General features: G+C 33.7%; 2 protein-coding genes across 2 annotated transcripts; one reads left to right on the forward strand and one right to left on the reverse strand.

Annotated features, from left to right (window-relative positions):
* The first annotated feature begins 5,615 nt into the window (after positions 1 to 5,615).
* On the forward strand, positions 5,616 to 10,379 carry LOC143624221 (endoglucanase 6-like). Its single transcript, XM_077094943.1, has 9 exons — positions 5,616 to 6,004; positions 6,294 to 6,506; positions 6,613 to 6,813; positions 7,802 to 7,891; positions 7,999 to 8,163; positions 8,707 to 8,991; positions 9,072 to 9,420; positions 9,496 to 9,567; positions 9,712 to 10,379. The coding sequence occupies exons 1-9, from the start codon at positions 5,792 to 5,794 to the stop codon at positions 9,999 to 10,001; spliced, it is 1,878 nt and encodes a 625-aa protein (XP_076951058.1). The 5' UTR covers positions 5,616 to 5,791; the 3' UTR covers positions 10,002 to 10,379.
* Positions 10,380 to 10,836: 457 nt separating this feature from the next.
* On the reverse strand, positions 10,837 to 15,895 carry LOC143624231 (long chain acyl-CoA synthetase 4-like). The gene is made up of 19 exons (XM_077094953.1): positions 15,603 to 15,895; positions 14,834 to 14,897; positions 14,657 to 14,746; positions 14,497 to 14,553; positions 14,281 to 14,329; positions 14,106 to 14,182; positions 13,492 to 13,531; positions 13,293 to 13,387; positions 13,049 to 13,213; positions 12,853 to 12,963; positions 12,680 to 12,767; positions 12,534 to 12,600; positions 12,376 to 12,451; positions 12,163 to 12,280; positions 11,833 to 12,078; positions 11,608 to 11,747; positions 11,258 to 11,440; positions 11,062 to 11,181; positions 10,837 to 10,976 (listed from the first exon to the last, which is right to left on the reverse strand). The coding sequence occupies exons 1-19, from the start codon at positions 15,752 to 15,754 to the stop codon at positions 10,935 to 10,937; spliced, it is 1,980 nt and encodes a 659-aa protein (XP_076951068.1). The 5' UTR covers positions 15,755 to 15,895; the 3' UTR covers positions 10,837 to 10,934.
* Between the last annotated feature and the right edge of the window lie 3,521 nt (positions 15,896 to 19,416).

Below are 19,416 nucleotides of genomic sequence, written 5' to 3' on the forward strand. Positions count from 1 at the left end.
AGAAATTAATTTTATTTGTCACAAAATGTTTTTTTCAAAAAAAAATTAATTTAGTAAAATAAAAATAATAATGCACCTGCAAAAACATATTGAGAATGTTGTATATATTAGAAATTTCATTATCAGTATCATATATGTATAATTAAAAGGTTTTTGGTTATGAACCAATTTCGGAGAATACTTCTTATACAATAATAGCTTTGATTTACATCATGAAAAAGATTTTGGTAAGTTTGAGGGGGTTTCTCGACTTTTCCATAATGACAACATAAAAATAACACGTTAACCTGTTCAATTTTGTGAATGTTTTACTTCACTTGAGCGTAATTTTGTATGACATACTTCATATACAACATTACTATTCAAGAAAAAGTTAATGTTTACACAAATGTTTAAAATTTGATAAAATTTAGAAGTATTGATAGGTCTGGACTCTGGAGGTGGCATGTCGGCAGTGTTCGTCATTTTTTCTTAAATTTTAATAGTTGTAAGAAAAAAAATACTCAATTTGCCAAATCCTGAATCTTTTAATTATTTTCAAAAATGTCATTGAAAATAATTTTGAAACCCAATCACATTTAAAATTATAACTTTCATTTGTTTTACATATTCAAGTCAAAACTTTGAACCCGTAACAAGTGTGACGATAGATCTATTTGCATTCACAAACTTTTAAAAATATTCAGATTACCCATTTTTTACCCGTAACAATTTGAGCAAAATGTAGTTAAATTGTACTAAACAACCTATTTACCAACTTTTGACCCGTAACTATCAAATTTAAATTCCACAAAAAACCTAAAACGATCTTTGATAAAAAAAACCAAAAAACTATATATACTATCATTACATTTTAACATATATTTAGTTTACTAAATTAACCAAAAAAAATAAATAGATAAATGGATTGATTTATAATTTATAAATTTATATGACAATTTACAATAATAATAATAATAATAATAATAATAATAGATAAGTGGATTGATTTAAAAAAAGGATCACCTTTAAGCATATATTTATAATTTAATGATTAAAAAATTACTTTGTAAAATGATAGCATATTCGAGTTTTGTTTTTCTTTACAATCTTTTACGATATACGTAGTACAATATGTTAATGATAACATTTGAAATTATATTCTTTCAATCTTTGACAACATGTTGTTGATTTTTGGATTTCATCAAGTATTTTGGAATATATAATAAAATAATATGCTAATATTTATTTTTATAAAAATGTATAGATATAATATAAATAGAGTGTAAAAGAAAAGTGAATAATTATTGATCTATTACATATATTAGAGTTAATTAAAATCTTAGTTTTGGAGAGGGGAAATTGTCACACCCCAACCTAAGGCTAAAATGTCGGGGCGTGAGCTGATTGCTCACAGCTCTCAAGGTACTATCATGCAATAATTTAAAAGTGACAATATCTATTTAATTTAATTAAATATCCAAATAAATTCAAATACAAAGTACAACTCATTTAAACAAACAATGAATACAAATCTAAGTTTTGATTATAATTCTTCTAACTTAATTCTTCAAGAAGGGGGTGTTTGAGATTCCTTATTTTAATTCCTTATAACTTTTTATTAAGTTAATAAGTTATAAAAATGTAACTTATGGAACTTTTTTTCTCACAATATAAGCAATCCCAAACACCTTATTACTTCTCAAAAAGTTCATAAGATATAAGTTGATGAAAATAAGCAATCCCAAACACCCCCTAAGTCTTCACAAAATCTTTCAACCAGTTCAAACAATAACCTGCATATGCGTATAAAATAGAAAGGTTTGTCAACAACACATGTTAAGTGAGTAAAACACCAGTTTAAGACACTACAATAATAATATATAATAAATAAAGAAAGATGTAAATTGTTCATGTGAGATAAACAATTTAGTCATAGCATGTATACAAATTCAAACAAATATAAAGAAAGGGCTAAACCATTGCCATGCGTCGGGCATTAGTTACCAAGATGGGTTGTCGGTGAAACCATTGTCATGTCTCGGACGCCGGCCACTACGACTGTCGTATGATCATAATATAATGTGAATATGTTGGACCTCTCCGAAATGTATTCAAATAAAGCAAGTAATAGATAGCAAGTTAGGCATAAACTGATATACACACAGGGATTAACACAGTTGCGGTTTTGAATACTAGATAACAGATAAATACTGTAAATACGCATATGTCTCCAAAAGATTTAAAATAAGTAAAAAGGGGGAGTGATTACTCACTTTAGCAATTAAGCAAGAGATAAAGATTCGTTAAGATATCAAGGGAGATCAAGCTCTTTAGGAAATATCGACGAGATATCCTAATAAAGAATAATTGAGGAAATAAATATGGATTGTATAACGAAGCTATAACTAGATAGAGACTAGGAAATTGATGATCGAGTGTGTTCTTGCGAAAGTTATATATTACGTTAATTTATTATCAGTTTTATTATCACTTTTATTTAACATGGGTTTACCATAAATAATTTGATTTTAATTACTTAAAATACACAAAAATACTTAACCAATTATTTATAAGATTTTATAGTTTATATAAAGAGATTTGCTTTTTAGATATTTCATTAAAATGCATTTAATATAGTTATATATATATATATATATATATACTATTAATAAAAATTTCTTATTAAATTATTATTGTAATAATGATAGTAAAAATAAATAGTAATGTTTATATACAATATGATCTTTTGTAAAATACTTGAATCTATTTATTTAAACATTTTAATTAACAAGATTATATCAAATATGTTTCTTTTAAATTACAACTGTTTAACCATTTTTAATAACTATAACACACACATACACACACACTCACACACACACACACACACACACACACATATATATATATATCTACATATATATGGTTTAACCAAGATTCGGAAAATGATTAGTTAATGTGTTGATTTATAAAAATATTGAGTGTTTAATATATATATATATATATATATATATATATATAATTTAATTTAATGGATTTATAAAAACATAATGAATTTTAAAAAAATAATGTCCAAAAATTCAGGCTGGGGGTGGCTCGAACATGCGCCCCCAGCCAAGCAAACCCTTAACGCGCACACCTACGGTGTTGTTTTTCATAACAAGAAATAATAACAGATAACTAAACAGACGCAAGATCCAGTTCTTAACATAAACCCTAAAATCAACAATCCGCTTTAATGATTGTTAATAAATAAATCAATTAGGTAGAGGGTTAATGATGTGTGAATCAAGAAGAAGCTAACCATATATTTAATTACCTCAAACAACGATGAACAGAGGGTTAATTAGATGAAATCACAGACGGCGGGTCGAGTTCAAGAACAAACATGAGCAACTGATTAGAATGCAACTGAATGTGGGGGTTTTATTGGCGATCTTGGTATCATGGTGAAGCTGTGTCTAATTAGATTATAATGAACGTTAGATGGTATATTGATAAACGAGTTATGACAGCCTGAACATAAGATCAACACGTATATTATTTGATTTTGTTTTCTTAATTAACAGTGTCGGTAGGCCGAAATAGGCATGAGGATCATGAATCACATATAAATTCCAAGTTTACAACGATAATTAAGCTTCAAGCAACTAAACGGGTAACGGGTTTGGGTAATTGGGTAGACGGATTATGATATATTATTTGCAGATCAGCCCCTAAAGTATTGAGATGGATTCAAACAGTGAATAAAGTTTAGTTTAGGGTAAAAATTGTATGTAAATCAAATTTATTGTTATATATTTAATAAATATAATAACAATTAAAGATAAAATAATAAATACTTGATTAGCGTGATATTTTATTGATAAAATTTCCCGAACATCGAAATAGGTCGGGTAAACGGATAAAAATAATAACCTAAAATATGCTTATTATCGGGTAATCAAGTATGTTACAAATTATAAACCCGTGAAAAATTTCAAATGTAATTCCAAACCCATCTCATACCCTATTGGGATAGGTATTACCGTTCCATATATTTTAACTTTCGAATTTTCTCATTGGGTTCGAATTTATTACCACCCCTAAAAAACAATAAAAAAAGAATTAAGGTTAAATAAACATAAATAATATTATAAAATATAAAACAACTAACAACTAATAATTAACTAATTTTTATTCCATAACTATAGAATTACCATACCATTAAACAAGTTGTCTCACCTTTAACCAACTATTAACATTTATGAACCGTTACTCGTAGTACAATTGATAGTTGGTGAGAGTAAAATTCACAACTCGTCCACTCATCAAACTATTCTTTTATAGCACATTAAACCCTATAAATTATGATTATTCACTCTACTTTTCATTTCACCAATAACTAGTCAACGTTACAACAAATTCCATGACTCATACATGTATCATGTATGAAAACTTTTACTAATGCTTGGCCAAACGCTAGCATTCACTTAGTACTACGGTCTCCACCCACACCATTGACAACGCACCTTCCTCCTCGGCCATCCATGATTCGCGTCTCTCGTTTGATACACGACGGTTAACGTTGTTGCTTCCGTTCGCCGGGTTGTTTGGGTTCATAGTTATAATCGGGTTGTTTGGGTTCATAGTTATAGAGAGAAAAAAAATATATGCATTTTTTTAGAGTTTAAATTGATACATATATTAAAAAAACATGGTATGTAATTTAAAAAATAAATAAAATAAACGGTAATAATACCGTACAACGATAAGAAAACTAACACCACGAGTGAGCTCACGAACCCACTTGATCAGTCTTGAAGAGGTAATACGTAATCACATATTTATGTTACCTTGTCATCTTTTTTTTATTTTGTAAATTCCATATAAGTATATAACAATGCATGTGACCATTTACTTGTCCCATATTGGGTTGTTATATTTCATCATACATTAGCAATTCATGAACTAAGATTATTCCAAGTCATGGCCAATCTTAAAGTGAAACAACACAATACTTGTGAGTTTCACACATAGATAGTGTGATCTCAAGACCCTCGAACCGAACACCAAATCTCTTTCCTCAAACATGTGGGTTTTATTCCAATAAATAAATAATTTATGGTTGTTATAATAACACTAATTTACAACTACCCTTCACATTGACTCATCTCCTTTTTGTTTGGCTTGGATCCGTAATTAATGGTAGGTAACCCAATTTAGCTTGACAATTCCCTATAACTTTCTCCAAGAATAATATCTACTATATCAATATTCTTCTATCTTCACAAAATGCGTAAACAGTTTTTTTAACAGCTAATATTCAATTTTTACGGGATTTAAACCCTCGACTCCCAAATAAAAACAAAAAATAATATCTATTCCACCACCAGATATCATATCATTAGACCAAATACACCATTTTATACGTAAACACAAAATATATATTTAAAATTCGTTTTGTATTATAAAAATGAGAAAAAACCGCCGAATTTTTGAGTAAATGAAAGCCAACAAGCTCACATGCGTTACTCTTTTTCGCTCACCTGTTCATACTAGAAAAAACCATTAATTCTTCAATTTTCCCAATAATAAGATTTTTATAAATATTTAATAAACAAAATATTTAATTTAAAGCAAATGCATTAATTAGTCCTATTTCCATTCATCTCCTCCATATATATACACAAACCCATTGTTCCATCTTCTTCAGTTCTTCACAAACTCTCTCTCATAACTTCCTCTCTCTATCTAAAACCTGGTGAATTACACCAGCATTGCATTGCCCAAACAAACAATACCCCACTTCAGTTTGGTTTTTGTTTAAATGGGGAAAGTGGTTGCATTCTCAAAAATGGCAGTTACTCTGTTCTTGCTTCTTGGAGTTGTATCTTTGGCTTTAGCAGGTGGACATGACTATGGTGCTGCTTTAACCAAAAGCATTTTGTTCTTTGAAGCTCAAAGATCTGGTTATCTTCCTGGGAATCAAAGAGTTAAATGGAGAGGCAATTCTGGACTCTATGATGGCAAAGCCAATGGGGTAATAATAATAATAATTTATTTTTTTAACATATAATTTCAAATTAATATAGAAAAGTAGTATTTACGTTAACACAGAAAGCAACAAGTTGCGCTGCTAGCTCTCTTTGAATTGTAAATTAATAATAATAATAATAATTTATTATTATTATTATTATTATTATTATTATTATTATAATAAAAATAAGAAATTTAATTTTTAGTCAAAGTTGAACTTGGGTTTTTGAGATTTTTGAAAATTTCAAATTGGGTATTTATTTTTTTTAATTTAAAAATTTGAAATTTTGAAGGTGGATTTGGTCGGAGGGTATTATGACGCGGGTGATAATGTGAAATTTGGGCTACCAATGGCGTTTACGGTAACAATGATGTCATGGAGTATATTGGAATATGGGAATCAGATGAGTGGGAGTGGTGAGCTTGGTCATGCTATGGATGCTGTCAAGTGGGGAACTGATTATCTAATTAAAGCTCATCCTCAACCTCATGTTTTGTACGGAGAGGTAAACTAGTACCAATGTTTGATTTTGTGTTTTTTGTTTTGTTGCGACAATGTTGTTGAGTGTTTTTGTTTGGTTTCATGTTTTGATTGGTGTGTTGTTAATGTAGGTGGGAGATGGTAACACGGATCATTTTTGTTGGCAAAGGCCGGAGGATATGACCACGTCTCGATATGCCTACAGAATTGACCAAAATAACCCTGGATCCGACCTTGCTGGAGAAACTGCGGCTGCTATGGCGGCGGCTTCAATCGTGTTTCGCCGTTCTAACCCGGCTTATTCTCGAGAGCTTCTCACACATGCTAGCCAGGTCTTTTACCACTTTAAGCTTTAGTCATATAATATTAATTTCATATAAAAAAGTAGGGGTTAGACAAGTTAAGATGACATGAGTTTGTGCTTGTTTTGCGCTGAACTCAGCTTGTTTATATTATTAGAGCTCGAGCTTGAGTTTTAGTCCGCGTTTAGTTTATTTTGAGCTCTGTTTTAGACTTAAATTTATTTGTGAAAAAAGTTACATGCTAGAATTGATTAGTTTATTGTTTTTTTTTTAATTTTTGTTTATTTTTTAGGTGAGTTTATAGTTATAATTATTTTAATACTTACATTGTTTGTTATTTTGGTCAATACTTTCTTTCAGTAAAATACAAAATACATAATTAAAATGACGTTATATAAAAATGTAAGTTAGAGGTCTGTTTAAACTAGCTAGCCTAGTTGAACTTATTAAGTAAAATTTGACGTGGCTTAATTTTTCATGTGGCTAGTGCGTAAGTTAGCAAAAGACAGGCATGCGTTAGTTAGCAAAGTAGTTGGTGTGAAAACAGTTACTGTTATTAACTTTATTACTAGGCAGCTTTTGGCTGTTTTAAGTTAGCAGAGGTAGCTTGGTGTGTAGGTGTCCACTGTTCTATAACGTGCCTTTCATAGAATATATCATTTATTTCTCATTTAATGCATATAATATTTATTTTATTAACATTATTACCTCCCTTTAAATAGAAATATAATTTTAAGCTATGGAGTTGATATCCAACATTTAATGCATCGGTTACAAACCCACAAATAATTAAATAAAAAATATATTTATATAATTAAAAAAATTGCATGTTAATTTATTCGGCGCACATGTTGGGTCATAAAAGTGTTGGTATAATTGCTATCCAACACGACACATTTATCACTTATTGTCGGTGGTAGTACTGTACAACACAACACTGCATCAAGTTCTTTTTTTTTTAATTTTTCCTATTTTACCCTTGCAACTTGTCACTAATTACATCTCTTTTTGTTTTCAGTTGTTTGATTTTGCCGACAAATACAGGGGCAAATATGACAGTAGCATCACCGTGGCTCAAAAGTACTACCGATCTGTCAGTGGTTACGCTGTATGTGATGATCACAATCTTTCTTAACTATAACTACCAAACTTAACTGTTTCACTTTGGAAATTACCATTTTACCCTTTGACAATGTAAATATTGGATTTGGGCAGGATGAGTTGCTTTGGGCAGCTGCTTGGATGTACAAGGCAACTGGCCAAGAGTACTACTTGGATTATCTTGGTCAAAATGGGGATGCCCTTGGTGGGACCGGGTGGGCCATGACCGAGTTCGGTTGGGATGTTAAGTATGCCGGTGTTCAGACTCTTGTTGCCAAGGTATTGTTTGTTACGGCGGTGTAAATAAACTTACTCGAGCTTGAGATTGCATAACTTGAACTTGTGACATCTAACTTAAAAAAAGCTTAAGTTTAAGACATATGTTCACGAGTAGCTTTTGAAACTCAAGCTCGACTCTCAACAAATTTTTAATTATTAATATTTATTTCATTTATTTATTTACATTTTGTAATTGCTTTATAATTTTAATTAACGCTTTTATATCGAATATATTTAAGTGTATTGAGTATTTTAGTTATCATAAATATGTGAAGTTTTATTTTATGTATCAAATAAATTATATAAATGATAGGCGTGTTTAGGATTTGCGATCATAGTGAAGCTTGATATGTAAAGCTTCAGGTCGAGCTTGTTTATGAAATAAGCTCCAATACATGCTAGAATATAAATTCGAGCTCATTTAAGTTCAACGTGTTTACTCCCTCGTTGATTATTGAAATGTTCATAAAATTATTCTTGCATTTCTGTAACATAATAAAAAAGGGTATATTAACGATTTGTTATATGATTGATTTGATGCAGTTTCTGATGAGTGGCAAAGCCAACAGCCACGCTCAAGTGTTCGGAAAGTACCAAGAGAAAGCCGAGTCTTTCATGTGTTCATGTCTTGGCAAAAGTAGTCAAAATGTTCAAAAGACTCCTGGTGGTTTAATTTACAAACAAAGATGGAACAACTTACAGTTTGTCACAAGTGCATCTTTCCTACTAACAGTCTACTCTGATTACTTAACATCGGCTCGAAAAGACCTACATTGTGCTTCAGGCAGTGTCGCCCCATCAGAGCTACTAGCATTCGCCAAGTCACAAGTAAAAATATTCACCTTTTTTTTTTTAATAATCTGAATCATTATGATTAAAAAGTGTCTAAAAGTTTGTAACTTTTTTAGGTGGATTACATTCTTGGTGACAATCCAAGGGCGACAAGTTACATGGTTGGATATGGGAATAACTACCCGCAACAAGTTCACCATAGAGGGTCATCTATTGTGTCGGTCAAGGTTGACCCGTCGTTTGTTAGTTGCAGAGGTGGTTATGCAACATGGTTCAGTAGAAAAGCAAGTGACCCGAATCTTTTGACGGGTGCCATTGTTGGTGGGCCTGATGCTTATGACAATTTTGCTGACCATAGAGATAATTATGAGCAGACCGAGCCTGCTACTTATAACAACGCACCGCTTCTTGGTATTTTGGCTAGGTTTCATGGTGGTCATGGTGGTTACAACCAGCTGCTTCCGGGTAGGTTAAAGTTCGGTGTGCTTGATGTTATTGTTCTGGGTTCTTTTGATTAAACGCATTCGGTTTTGTTTGCAGTTGAAGTTCCTCTTGCTAAGCCTGTTGCTGCTCAACCAAAGGTTAATCCAGTTAAAGAATCACCTTTTGCAGGTAAATTTTGAATCTTTTTTATGGAATTTTATTTAAGAATCTATTTTTATTTTCTCTGATTAATTTTAGATGAAATTCTTGGTTTTTTTTTTTACCATTTTTTATAAATTCTGATTCAAGATTTTATGTTATTTTTCTTTATAGCTCCAATTGGCATTGAACAAAAGGCTACAACTTCATGGGTTGCAAATGGGAAAACATACTATAGATACTCGGCTATTGTGACCAACAAGTCAGGGAAAACGATCAAGAACCTTAACTTATTCGTCTCTAAACTCTACGGTCCACTATGGGGTCTAACCAAAAGCCCAAGCGGTTCATACGGGTTCCCAACATGGGTCAGCTCATTAGCAGCTGGCAAAAGCATGGAGTTTGTGTACATCCATTCTGCTTCGCCCGCACAAGTTTCCATCTCTGGCTACACACTGGCATAGTTCAAGCGCGAATGTGGCCATTAAAGGAATTAATTTGAGGTAGATTTTTTAGGTGTTAAAGATTGATGAAGCCATACAAGAAGCTGCTAAGGGGAGTGGTTTTATAGTTGTGATTTTTAGGTAATTTAAAGTTTTTAAGGCGTGTGAAAGAATGGAGGAAGAAAGGAGTGAAGAGAGGAGTTTAAAGAAGTGCTCATCCTCTTTCTCATCCTCTTGATTAGCATAGGGTATGAATGATATAGGCTAGAGTTGTCTGTTTTCACTTCAAGTTAGCTTTTTTAAGTTATCTTCACTTGTTTTTGGTGTGTGTTTGTGGTGAAAATTTGGAACATTTCAAGTTCTAATATGCACATGGATTATGCAACACAATTTGTGTTCTTGTTCTTTATTTGTTAATCGTTATCACTTTAATTGATGATAAAGTCTACACATAATAAGAAAGACATAGCAAACAGAAGAGTGACTTGGATTATTGATGGCATTCATGATTCTTCTTGTGTTCAGTAAATTGTAATTAAAAACATAATCATATAAAAACATAAATCTTTGTGATCAAGATGGGGTTATAGATGAAGAAAGCTGATTTAAGCTGAACATCTCTTGTTTTTTCACTATTCATATGAGATTATAGCAAAGCTTAAATGAACTCAAGTACCCAACACTGATTAATATAAGTCTGATGTCTGTTGGTTTAACTTAAACAACTTATCAACTGCTGGCTTATGTTTACAAAAAGAAAAAAAAACAAAAAACATGTAGTTATTTTAGGTACAAAAATAAAATAAAAATACATAATTTTATTTGACATTAAAATATTGTTACATGTAACACATGAACTGTACAATCGCGCAGAGAAAAAAATATGGGATTCAAAACAAAATGAAGGTAAAACATTAGTTATGCAGAGAGGAGAAGATACATCTATGTCGCAATTCACTTTTTGTTAATAGTCTTGTACATGTCATCAATTACATTCTGCAAAAAAGGCGAGATATATTCATCAGAAACCGATACAACAACAGTAATAAAAAAATAAAAATAAAAATAATAATAATTGTACCTGGTAATATTTGAGCATCTGGGGCCTTTTCTTCTTGAATGTGGGGGTCAAAAGGTCACGTTCCATGTCGAAAGGGACCGGGTCAAGATGAACAGCTTTCACAAGCTCAAAACTTTTCAACTGCAAGACAAGTTCACACTTAATATATAGAAGCATTGATATAATACTCTAGTCTTAAAAACAAAAGAAAAATAACCTTTCTCTCTTTTCCAATTCTAGTGAGCTCGCCCAGTATGTACTCTTTAATCTTGGGGTTTTCACATAAAGAATCAAAATCCCCAGAAATATTATGTGATTGTGCATAATGTTCTATCGCTTGTTTATTCGGGTTCACAACACCAACAAGCCAAGACTCGAAGCTGTTCCCGTATACCCATACCTGAAATAGTAAGTAAAGATTTATGAGTATCGCTTGCACAACCCGTACCGGGCCCAATATATTATAGTTTCTAATTAAACCCTTAGGCTTTTTGAACCTAAGGGCTAGGACCGGGCTTTTTGAACCCAGGCCCAGTTAGAATACTATCATAATTTCAAAATGTATACCGCATCAATGTCGGGAACAAGTCCATAAACATTCTCTAGATTTTCAACTGCAACATATTCTCCTTGTGAGAGCTTGAAAATGTTTTTCTTACGGTCAATAATTTTCATGCTTCCATCCGGTTGCCACTCACCAATATCACCTGAAACATGATATACGCATGTACATGTAAGTTTAAATAAGTGAGATGTATTTATGTATTAAGAGCAAAATATATTAATGCACACCTGTATGGAACCAGCCATCAACTAAAACCTCTTTTGTAAGATCATCGCGCTTGTGGTACCCTGAAAACAAAACGTCCCCTCGGATGCATACTTCTCCCTGTGGTTTGCTTGAAAGTGCATCATAATTCATCTCGGGAACCGACACCAAACGAGCATCCAAATTAGGGACTGGTGGGCCCACTGTACCCAACATATCCATTTCGTTTGGCATCGAGACAAATGATCCACCACAGGTTTCTGTCAAGCCTGCATTGCAGTTAAAACATATTAAAAAACTGAAACGAACAGGTCAAAATAAGTCAAACCTGTCAAAAGTTGACCAAAGTGTACCATATCCTTGAAGAACATGAGCACATGTAACTACTTTCAGGTAAGCTTCTACATGTGGAGCTAATGGAGCACCGCCCGATAGAATAATGCGTACTCTCCCTCCAAGCCCCTGCTTAACCTGCAGAAATTAAATAAAAATGATATAATGAGTCATGATATTATCACCTTATAATTAGAACAGGGGAAAAAAACAGAAGAACAAATATGTATCACCTTACTAAAGACGATTTTATCACTTATAGGAGATGCCTTTGAGTGTTCTTTCCCTGCTTTCATATTATGTGACTTGCTGGAGAAGTTACATCATGCAAACACAGATGAATATAGAAAATGATGTTAAAATTTAGTTCATATATTATAGTTATGCTTACTGTGAATATGCCAGATTAAATAACTTGCGTTTGATTAAACCGCCAGCAGAAATCTTCTGTTGCAGACCTAACAAATTAAGGAAACTTATTAATTATCAGTAACATGAATATTATACAAAGGAGCCGTGTGACTAACAGCAAAATACCTGAATAAATTCTATCCAAAACCCGAGGAACAGCACAGAAAATAGTCGGTTTCAGCTCCGCAATGTCTTCAATCAGCAATTTAACATCCTGTATAGATAACCATCAAAACTATGATATGTATTATGTAAAATACAGCTACTAGAAATAAAAAAAGATTTAATAATCAGCTTACCCCTCGCCAAAATCCTATAGATGCTCCATGGTTGATAAAACACTCCTCAATCAATCGATCAAATATGTGTGCAAGAGGTAGAAACGAGAGATAAACATCTTGTGTATTCAACTGAAAAGTTAATATAAATCATAAGTATGAAAACAGCTTGAAACTAATAATCAATATTCCATCAAACAAACGGGTGAGAACTCACTGATACATTTGCACTATCGAGCAGACGATTAACACCCGCAATAAGTGTTACCATGCAGTTATTTGAAATCCGAACACCCTTCGGATCACCAGTTGTTCCACTAGTGTACATTATTGTGCATATGTCACTTTTCTTCTTAAGTGGCAACTCAAAGTTTTTATCACCCTGCAAATGATAAATTAGAATTAACTAAAGAAGAGTCCATTTTAACAAATATAAATAAGGTAATAATAAAAAAACATACCAATGACAAAAACTCATTCCATGAATGAATTGCCATACCAAACTTTTCAACTTGTTCTCTTTGTTCATGAGTAACTTTCCCAAAACTCACAATTGCTATAAGAAAGAGATGCATATAATATTAGTATGTATAAAATGCATATATATCTATATGTTTAAGAATTAAGAATTTACTAAATTAGACATGATGAGTAACTTACTTTTCAGATGGTCTCTAGCTTTGGGAATTACTTTTAACAACTGAACAATCAACAAAAGTTTATTAATAATCCAATTCAAAATCAAAAGTTTTTAGAAGTTTTTATTTTCTATGCATAGCAGTTAAATATGAGCATGATATCAATTACCTAGGGGTGTAAATGAGCCAAGCCGCCTGTAAGCTACTCGAGATAGGCTCATTAAAAACTTAAATTAAGCCGAGCTTAATCCAGCTCAAGCTCGAGCCCGAGCTAGAATATTTATTAAGGCTCATTTAATAAACGAGCTTGAGCCCTAGCTTAACATATCAAACTCAACCCGGCTCGCAAGCCTAAACTAGCTTTTTATTTAATATATTTTTATAATAACTTTTTCTATTTTTAAACATATGATAAAAACATTAAAATAATATATTTTATATATAAATATTATAATTTAAATATATTTGTAAATAATTCTAAATAAATAAAATAATAAAATAATTAATAAACAATAAACGAACTGAGTTCGAGCTTGGCAAACCACTCATGAGCCAAGCTCGATCCCGAGCCCTCTTAAATTAAAACGAGCTGAGCTCAAGCTTGGGCGCGGCTCGTTTACACCCCTGCTAAAATACCTCAGGGATCTTTTTCTCTTCTGCAAAAGCAATTGTAACCTCAGCGTGACAAATAACAAATTCTATTGCATCAGCACCTAAATGTACAAAAATGGTTAAAGTTAATTGTACATATTAAATAGCTAGAAATAAACAAATTACACATATATACAGGAATAACATTAAATACACTTACCTAAGGTATCGTATAAAGGTACACAGTACAACCCATGTGCATTACATGCCTGGATTAAATTGTGAATGTTAAAACAGTAATCTGTTAGCCATGAAAATAAACTATAACTAACATCTAGAACCGAATGTACATGTGATAATAATAATAATAATAATAATAATAATAATAATAATAATAATAATAATAATAATAGTTTAAGGATGCAGTAATTATTACCTCCATGCTCATAACCCATTCTGCACAATTGGCACCATAAATCCCGCAGCGTCCTTCCTACATCAACAATAAGTTTCAGTAAGCAGGAATCCTTATAAATTAATTGAATGATTAAGTATATTGATTATGTTATAATAAGTGTTATCAGCAGATCACTCACAGGTTCAACACCGCACGCACGGATAGCATTTCCAACGCGTATCACCTTGTCATATACTTGTTTGTAAGTCAACCATACATATTTTCCATGCTGTAAGGTTAACAAGGGTACATGTTAGGAAAAGCCAGCACAAAGTCAATGAGAGCAAAGGACATTAAAAAGTTAAAACCAATATACCTTTCCGTTCACAAATTCACGGGTACCAAGCATTGGGTTATTCGGGTATTTCTCAACTGACAAGCTGCAAAGGTACCAAAGCATTTTAGAAGCTGCCACAACAGTATAATAAATATAAAGGAACACAAATAGAAAATCAAATTCCAATCTTTATAACTTTAACACAAATGAAGCAAAACATCCACAGTATTTTTTTTTTCAGAAAATATTCTAAAAAAGCACATGATCAGTAATACTTTTAATAAATGGTGAGTTCAACTTTGATTACATATGTTATCTACATGAATGCATCTTCTTAATATAAGCAAAAAAAAAAAAAAAAAAACTTAGAAACAATATGATTTTGTCGCGTGTTCTTATATATCAAATTGTTTATTAATATTAGCATATAGTCATAAAATAATAAGCAGCCAGATGAAAGAGCATATAGCATGGATTCATGTGATGAGGATCATGTTAGATAACTTTACAGCTATGAAAATCAACTTCAACTGCTTGTAACTAATTGAATTTTCCCTGTAGACTTATAAATATTTATTTGTGTAAATCAGCCTTTTAAGTTTAACGGCCAAAATATGATCATAGCAATAGCATCAAATAAGCAGAATGAAAGTCAACTAAAAAAAGAAAGTCAAACATGATTAAAATCGTTACAGCCACACCTTAATTTACTGTAATTCACAAACTCCGTTAACCAAAAGTTAAATAAACATTAAAAACACGTATCAGTTATGACAAAACTAAATAAAAGATGTAAAGAAGCACTGACCGGAAAATATCCCAGCATGACTCTAAACCTGGAACCGGAGACGGAAACCCGTCCTTAGCAAAGACGCTTCGGTAAACCGGTCCAATTGACGGACGTCCGTCTTTCGCCGGAACAGCTGGCTCCACCTGAACTATGAACTTCTTCGGAGGCATTTTACGATGGATATATATATTTTACGTGTAACAGCTTATTAAGTTGATGTGTATGTATGTATATTATATATTGAGGCGTGTAGAGAGAGAGAGAGAGAGAGAGAGAGGTTGTATTGTAGGTATTTAATGTAATAACCGGCGACGGCGACGGCGACGGCGGCGGAGAGAGAAGCGATTGATTGGTGGCGGAGGAGATGTTGTTGGTGTTTTTATAGTAGCGTGTGACGCTGGCCTGGCTTGGTTGACTGTAGAACAATTTTATAAGCCTCCATGTTTTACTTTTTATTATTATTATTATTATTATTTTATTATTATTATAGAAAATTAATGTTTTAGTTCCCGTAGTTTTTAAGCAGAGTCACTTTTAATTCCTCCGTCAATTTCAAGTTATTTTTTCCATCAAAATATGCATGCATTTACAATTTTGTCCCTGTTCAATAAAGTATACCATGTTTGTGAACTTTTAATCTTTTTCTTAGTTACTAACTGTGGGGCGTGAATCTTTCAGGAACCGAGTTTTGGTCTTCGTTTTGTACAAGAAAGAAGCATCCCGAGTGGAGAATATGCTACAAAGAAGGTGACTTCAAAAATTTTTGAACACCAGTTTCTTTTTAATAGTTGATATCAAGTTATCAATAATCTAAATCTTGAATTTACAGGGGTTGGAAGGTTGTTTCCATTAGTGGTGACAAACAACAAAAGGCAGGAACAGAGGCACTTCAATTATTCAAGGACGGTACTTCACCTCTATTGGTAAGTGAATTGTAAATTGTTTAATATTTGGATCAAAATATTCAAACCATGATTATTCATCACTTTTATCTGTTTGTGCAAATAGCAACAGATGTGGTTGTGCGAGGGCTGGATATTCCCGATGTATAAGTTGTAATAAGTTACAAGCTTCCCATTAACCACAGAGGATTATGTTCACAGAATTGGAAGAACTTCCCCTGAAAAAGATTAAGCGGGGGCAAAATTGTAAATGCAGGCATTTTTGGATGGAAAAAATAACTTGAAATTGACGGAGGGACTAAAAGTGACCCCGCTTAAAAACCACAGGGAGTAAAACAGTTCAAGTTTTTATTCAGGGACTAAAAGTGACTTCGCTTAAAAACCATGGGGACTAAAACAGTAATTTTCTCTTATTATTATATTCAAATTGACTTTGAAATTATATAAACGGAACCAACGTATTTCAGAAGATTTTTATTCTAATTAATAATTAATAAAGAGACAATGCACGCAGATTTAAGTTACTAACTAATTAATCCACAACTTTTGATTGATATAGAGAAATAAAATTGAAGAAACACTAAGTGAACCTTGGGTAGATTATAGATAATCTGGGGGTTAAGTAATGTTTCCCACGAGGATGAGGTCTAGCAGAGAAGGTTGTTCTTCAGGGGACCTGCAAAACAGACACCGTAAGCTCGTCACTGAGAAGGGGGGGGGGTTCCTCCTTGTGACCACCCTCCGGCGTGAGAATCAGACTAGATTGCTCTGAATATAAGTGTATATTAAGAGATTGCTAGATAAGATTGAGATATCAGATGATGTCCTTACCATTCCAAAGTGTTGGAGTATTTATAGCCGAAGGTAGGTTTCCTAGAAGGTACAGCCGGCTGAATAGTATTCCTGTTCCACCAACAGTGGACTACGCACAGGCCATGCTGGTTGGTGGATAGGCTACGGCCAACAGTAAAGGTCGGCTGTACACTGTTCCTTTAATGCCGGCTACGCACTGTTCCACCAACTGTAGGCTGCGCACGTCCCATCGTAAGGGTTGGTGAGTAGGCAGCGGCTAATAGGTGACAAACGGTACTAGAGGGTGCTCCTCCTCGTATTGTTGTCGGTGAGCTGTCACCCTGTGATTGGTTCATGGGCTGCTCTGGTCAAATTGTCTGTTCCGCCCATACCTTAGTAGGTATAGTACGAAAGATCTTCCAGAAGCATACGGACTGGCTCATTTAGGCGGGAGTATTCCCGCCTTGCTCATTCCTTCATGTGACTACTGAAGTAGCGAATGCCTTGTGCGTGTAGCCTTGCTGTTAGTGCGGGTAGCCTTCCCTGATGGCTTGTATCCGCAGCTGCGGGAACAGGCGGGGTACTTCACCATTGGGAGGCTTTCCCTGCGGGTACAGCTGGCGTACTGCGCGTAAGGTTCTTTGAGCATGGTGGGTCCTGCTGGAGCAGTTGGTCATTGCGCAGACGTCCCTGTTCAAGGTGAGTCTTGCGGGTCCAACTGGGCTCTGCTGGGACCTACCTCTTCAAGTCCCCCCAGTCCAATGTTCTTCTCATGAATTATTAATAAGTGAGGTGAACTTTTGGACTTAGCAAGGGGTTTTGAAAAGGGTTTAGTTTTTAGGTTTTCCGTGGTGATTCTTCCCGCGGTTTTCCTGATGTCACGCAGAAATTCCCGACTTTTCTGCTTGATCTTTGGGTGTGAAGCGGGTAGGCAGTGGCGGACCCAGGATTTTTTGCCAATGGGGTCCCATATTTTCGGTGTTCAAATTTTTCGGGTCGGTCGTTGTTCAGGTCGGGTCGAGGCGAAGAACATAATAAAAAACAATATCATAATAAAACTTTCTTTTCAATCATCACTACCTGAACGGGTCAAAATGGGTCGGGTTGACACATAAACACTTTGTTTTCCCTTTCTTAAACATTTTTGAGATAGAACCTAGATCCACCCTTTCATAAGCATGTGTTGAAAACCATTAACTTAAACTAGTGAAAAATAAAACTGATATTTTAAAGTGCTTGAATGTTTCTAAAGAAAACCATGCATAAAGTTGAAAACAATGATATGTATTTTAGAGGTGTTTGAATGTTTCCAAAGTTATCATTGCAACATTAGCAATCAAATGATTGATTAACACTAAAAATTAACACAAAAAACCAAAAACTGAGCCTTGTAAGACTTGAACCCATGACCTTTCAAAGATAAAACAAGGGACTTTCCACCAAACCACATCAACATTAATAGTATGGGTTCCAAGTATTAAATCTTATGGGGTCCTCAAAAAATTTAATATACCGCTTCTAATAAATTTTTAAAAAACATTGGTGTCCCGGGACCCCGATCCACACTATGTGGGTCCGGCGAATACTCACATTTTCAGGCAAGCATTCTCCCGAAATCGTTTTCTTCTTTCTTTTGCAAGATGTCGTCTCGTGATCTTGAATCTACAGCCGATGACAAGAGTACTGCTGGCGAGTGCCAGTGTGCTCTGCCTGGCGATCTGTACCAGTACGTCGTCAGGAAGTTCATGCTCGAGTCTCTCGAGCCTGAGTTTCCTGAACCCCATCAGACTGTGTACGATGCCCCCAGAGGCAAGATCGGGGTATATGCTGCATTCTTTGTTTATGGGAATCTTAGGTTCCCATTGACAAAGTTTGTTTACCGTGTCCTTGAGAGGCACGGTGTTCATTTGACCGAGTTGCACCCCATGGCGATCGCCAAGATTCGCCACTTCGAGTGGGTGTGCCGGATTCTGGGCATTGAGCCCTATGTTGACCGCCTGATGACCTTCTACACCTGGAGGTGCATCCAGGGGTGGTATACGTTGATAACCCGGATAAAGGGTTTGAAGATTTGCGCAACCGAGCGCAGTCTTCGCGCGTGGAAGCGGGAGTTCTTCTTCATATCCGCTCGCGCCATC

Source organism: Bidens hawaiensis, unplaced genomic scaffold (assembly GCF_021521415.1).
Source record: "Bidens hawaiensis isolate Kalapana, Puna unplaced genomic scaffold, B.hawaiensis_p1.1 tig00000369_1, whole genome shotgun sequence".
Taxonomy (NCBI): Eukaryota; Viridiplantae; Streptophyta; class Magnoliopsida; order Asterales; family Asteraceae; genus Bidens; species Bidens hawaiensis.

Bases quoted from the DNA above. Each gene is read 5' to 3' on its own strand.
- LOC143624231 (XM_077094953.1), bottom strand. From the start codon at position 15,754: ATGCCTCCGAAGAAGTTCATAGTTCAGGTGGAGCCAGCTGTTCCGGCG. The intron at 13,214-13,292 runs GTATGTTTTTTT...TATCATTTGCAG, and splicing joins GGAATGAGTTTTTGTCATTG to GGTGATAAAAACTTTGAGTT. The intron at 11,182-11,257 runs GTTATTTTTCTT...CTTGTCTTGCAG, and splicing joins GAATTGGAAAAGAGAGAAAG to TTGAAAAGTTTTGAGCTTGT.
- LOC143624221 (XM_077094943.1), top strand. From the start codon at position 5,792: ATGGGGAAAGTGGTTGCATTCTCAAAAATGGCAGTTACTCTGTTCTTG. The intron at 6,005-6,293 runs GTAATAATAATA...GAAATTTTGAAG, and splicing joins ATGATGGCAAAGCCAATGGG to GTGGATTTGGTCGGAGGGTA. The intron at 8,164-8,706 runs GTATTGTTTGTT...GATTTGATGCAG, and splicing joins TTCAGACTCTTGTTGCCAAG to TTTCTGATGAGTGGCAAAGC.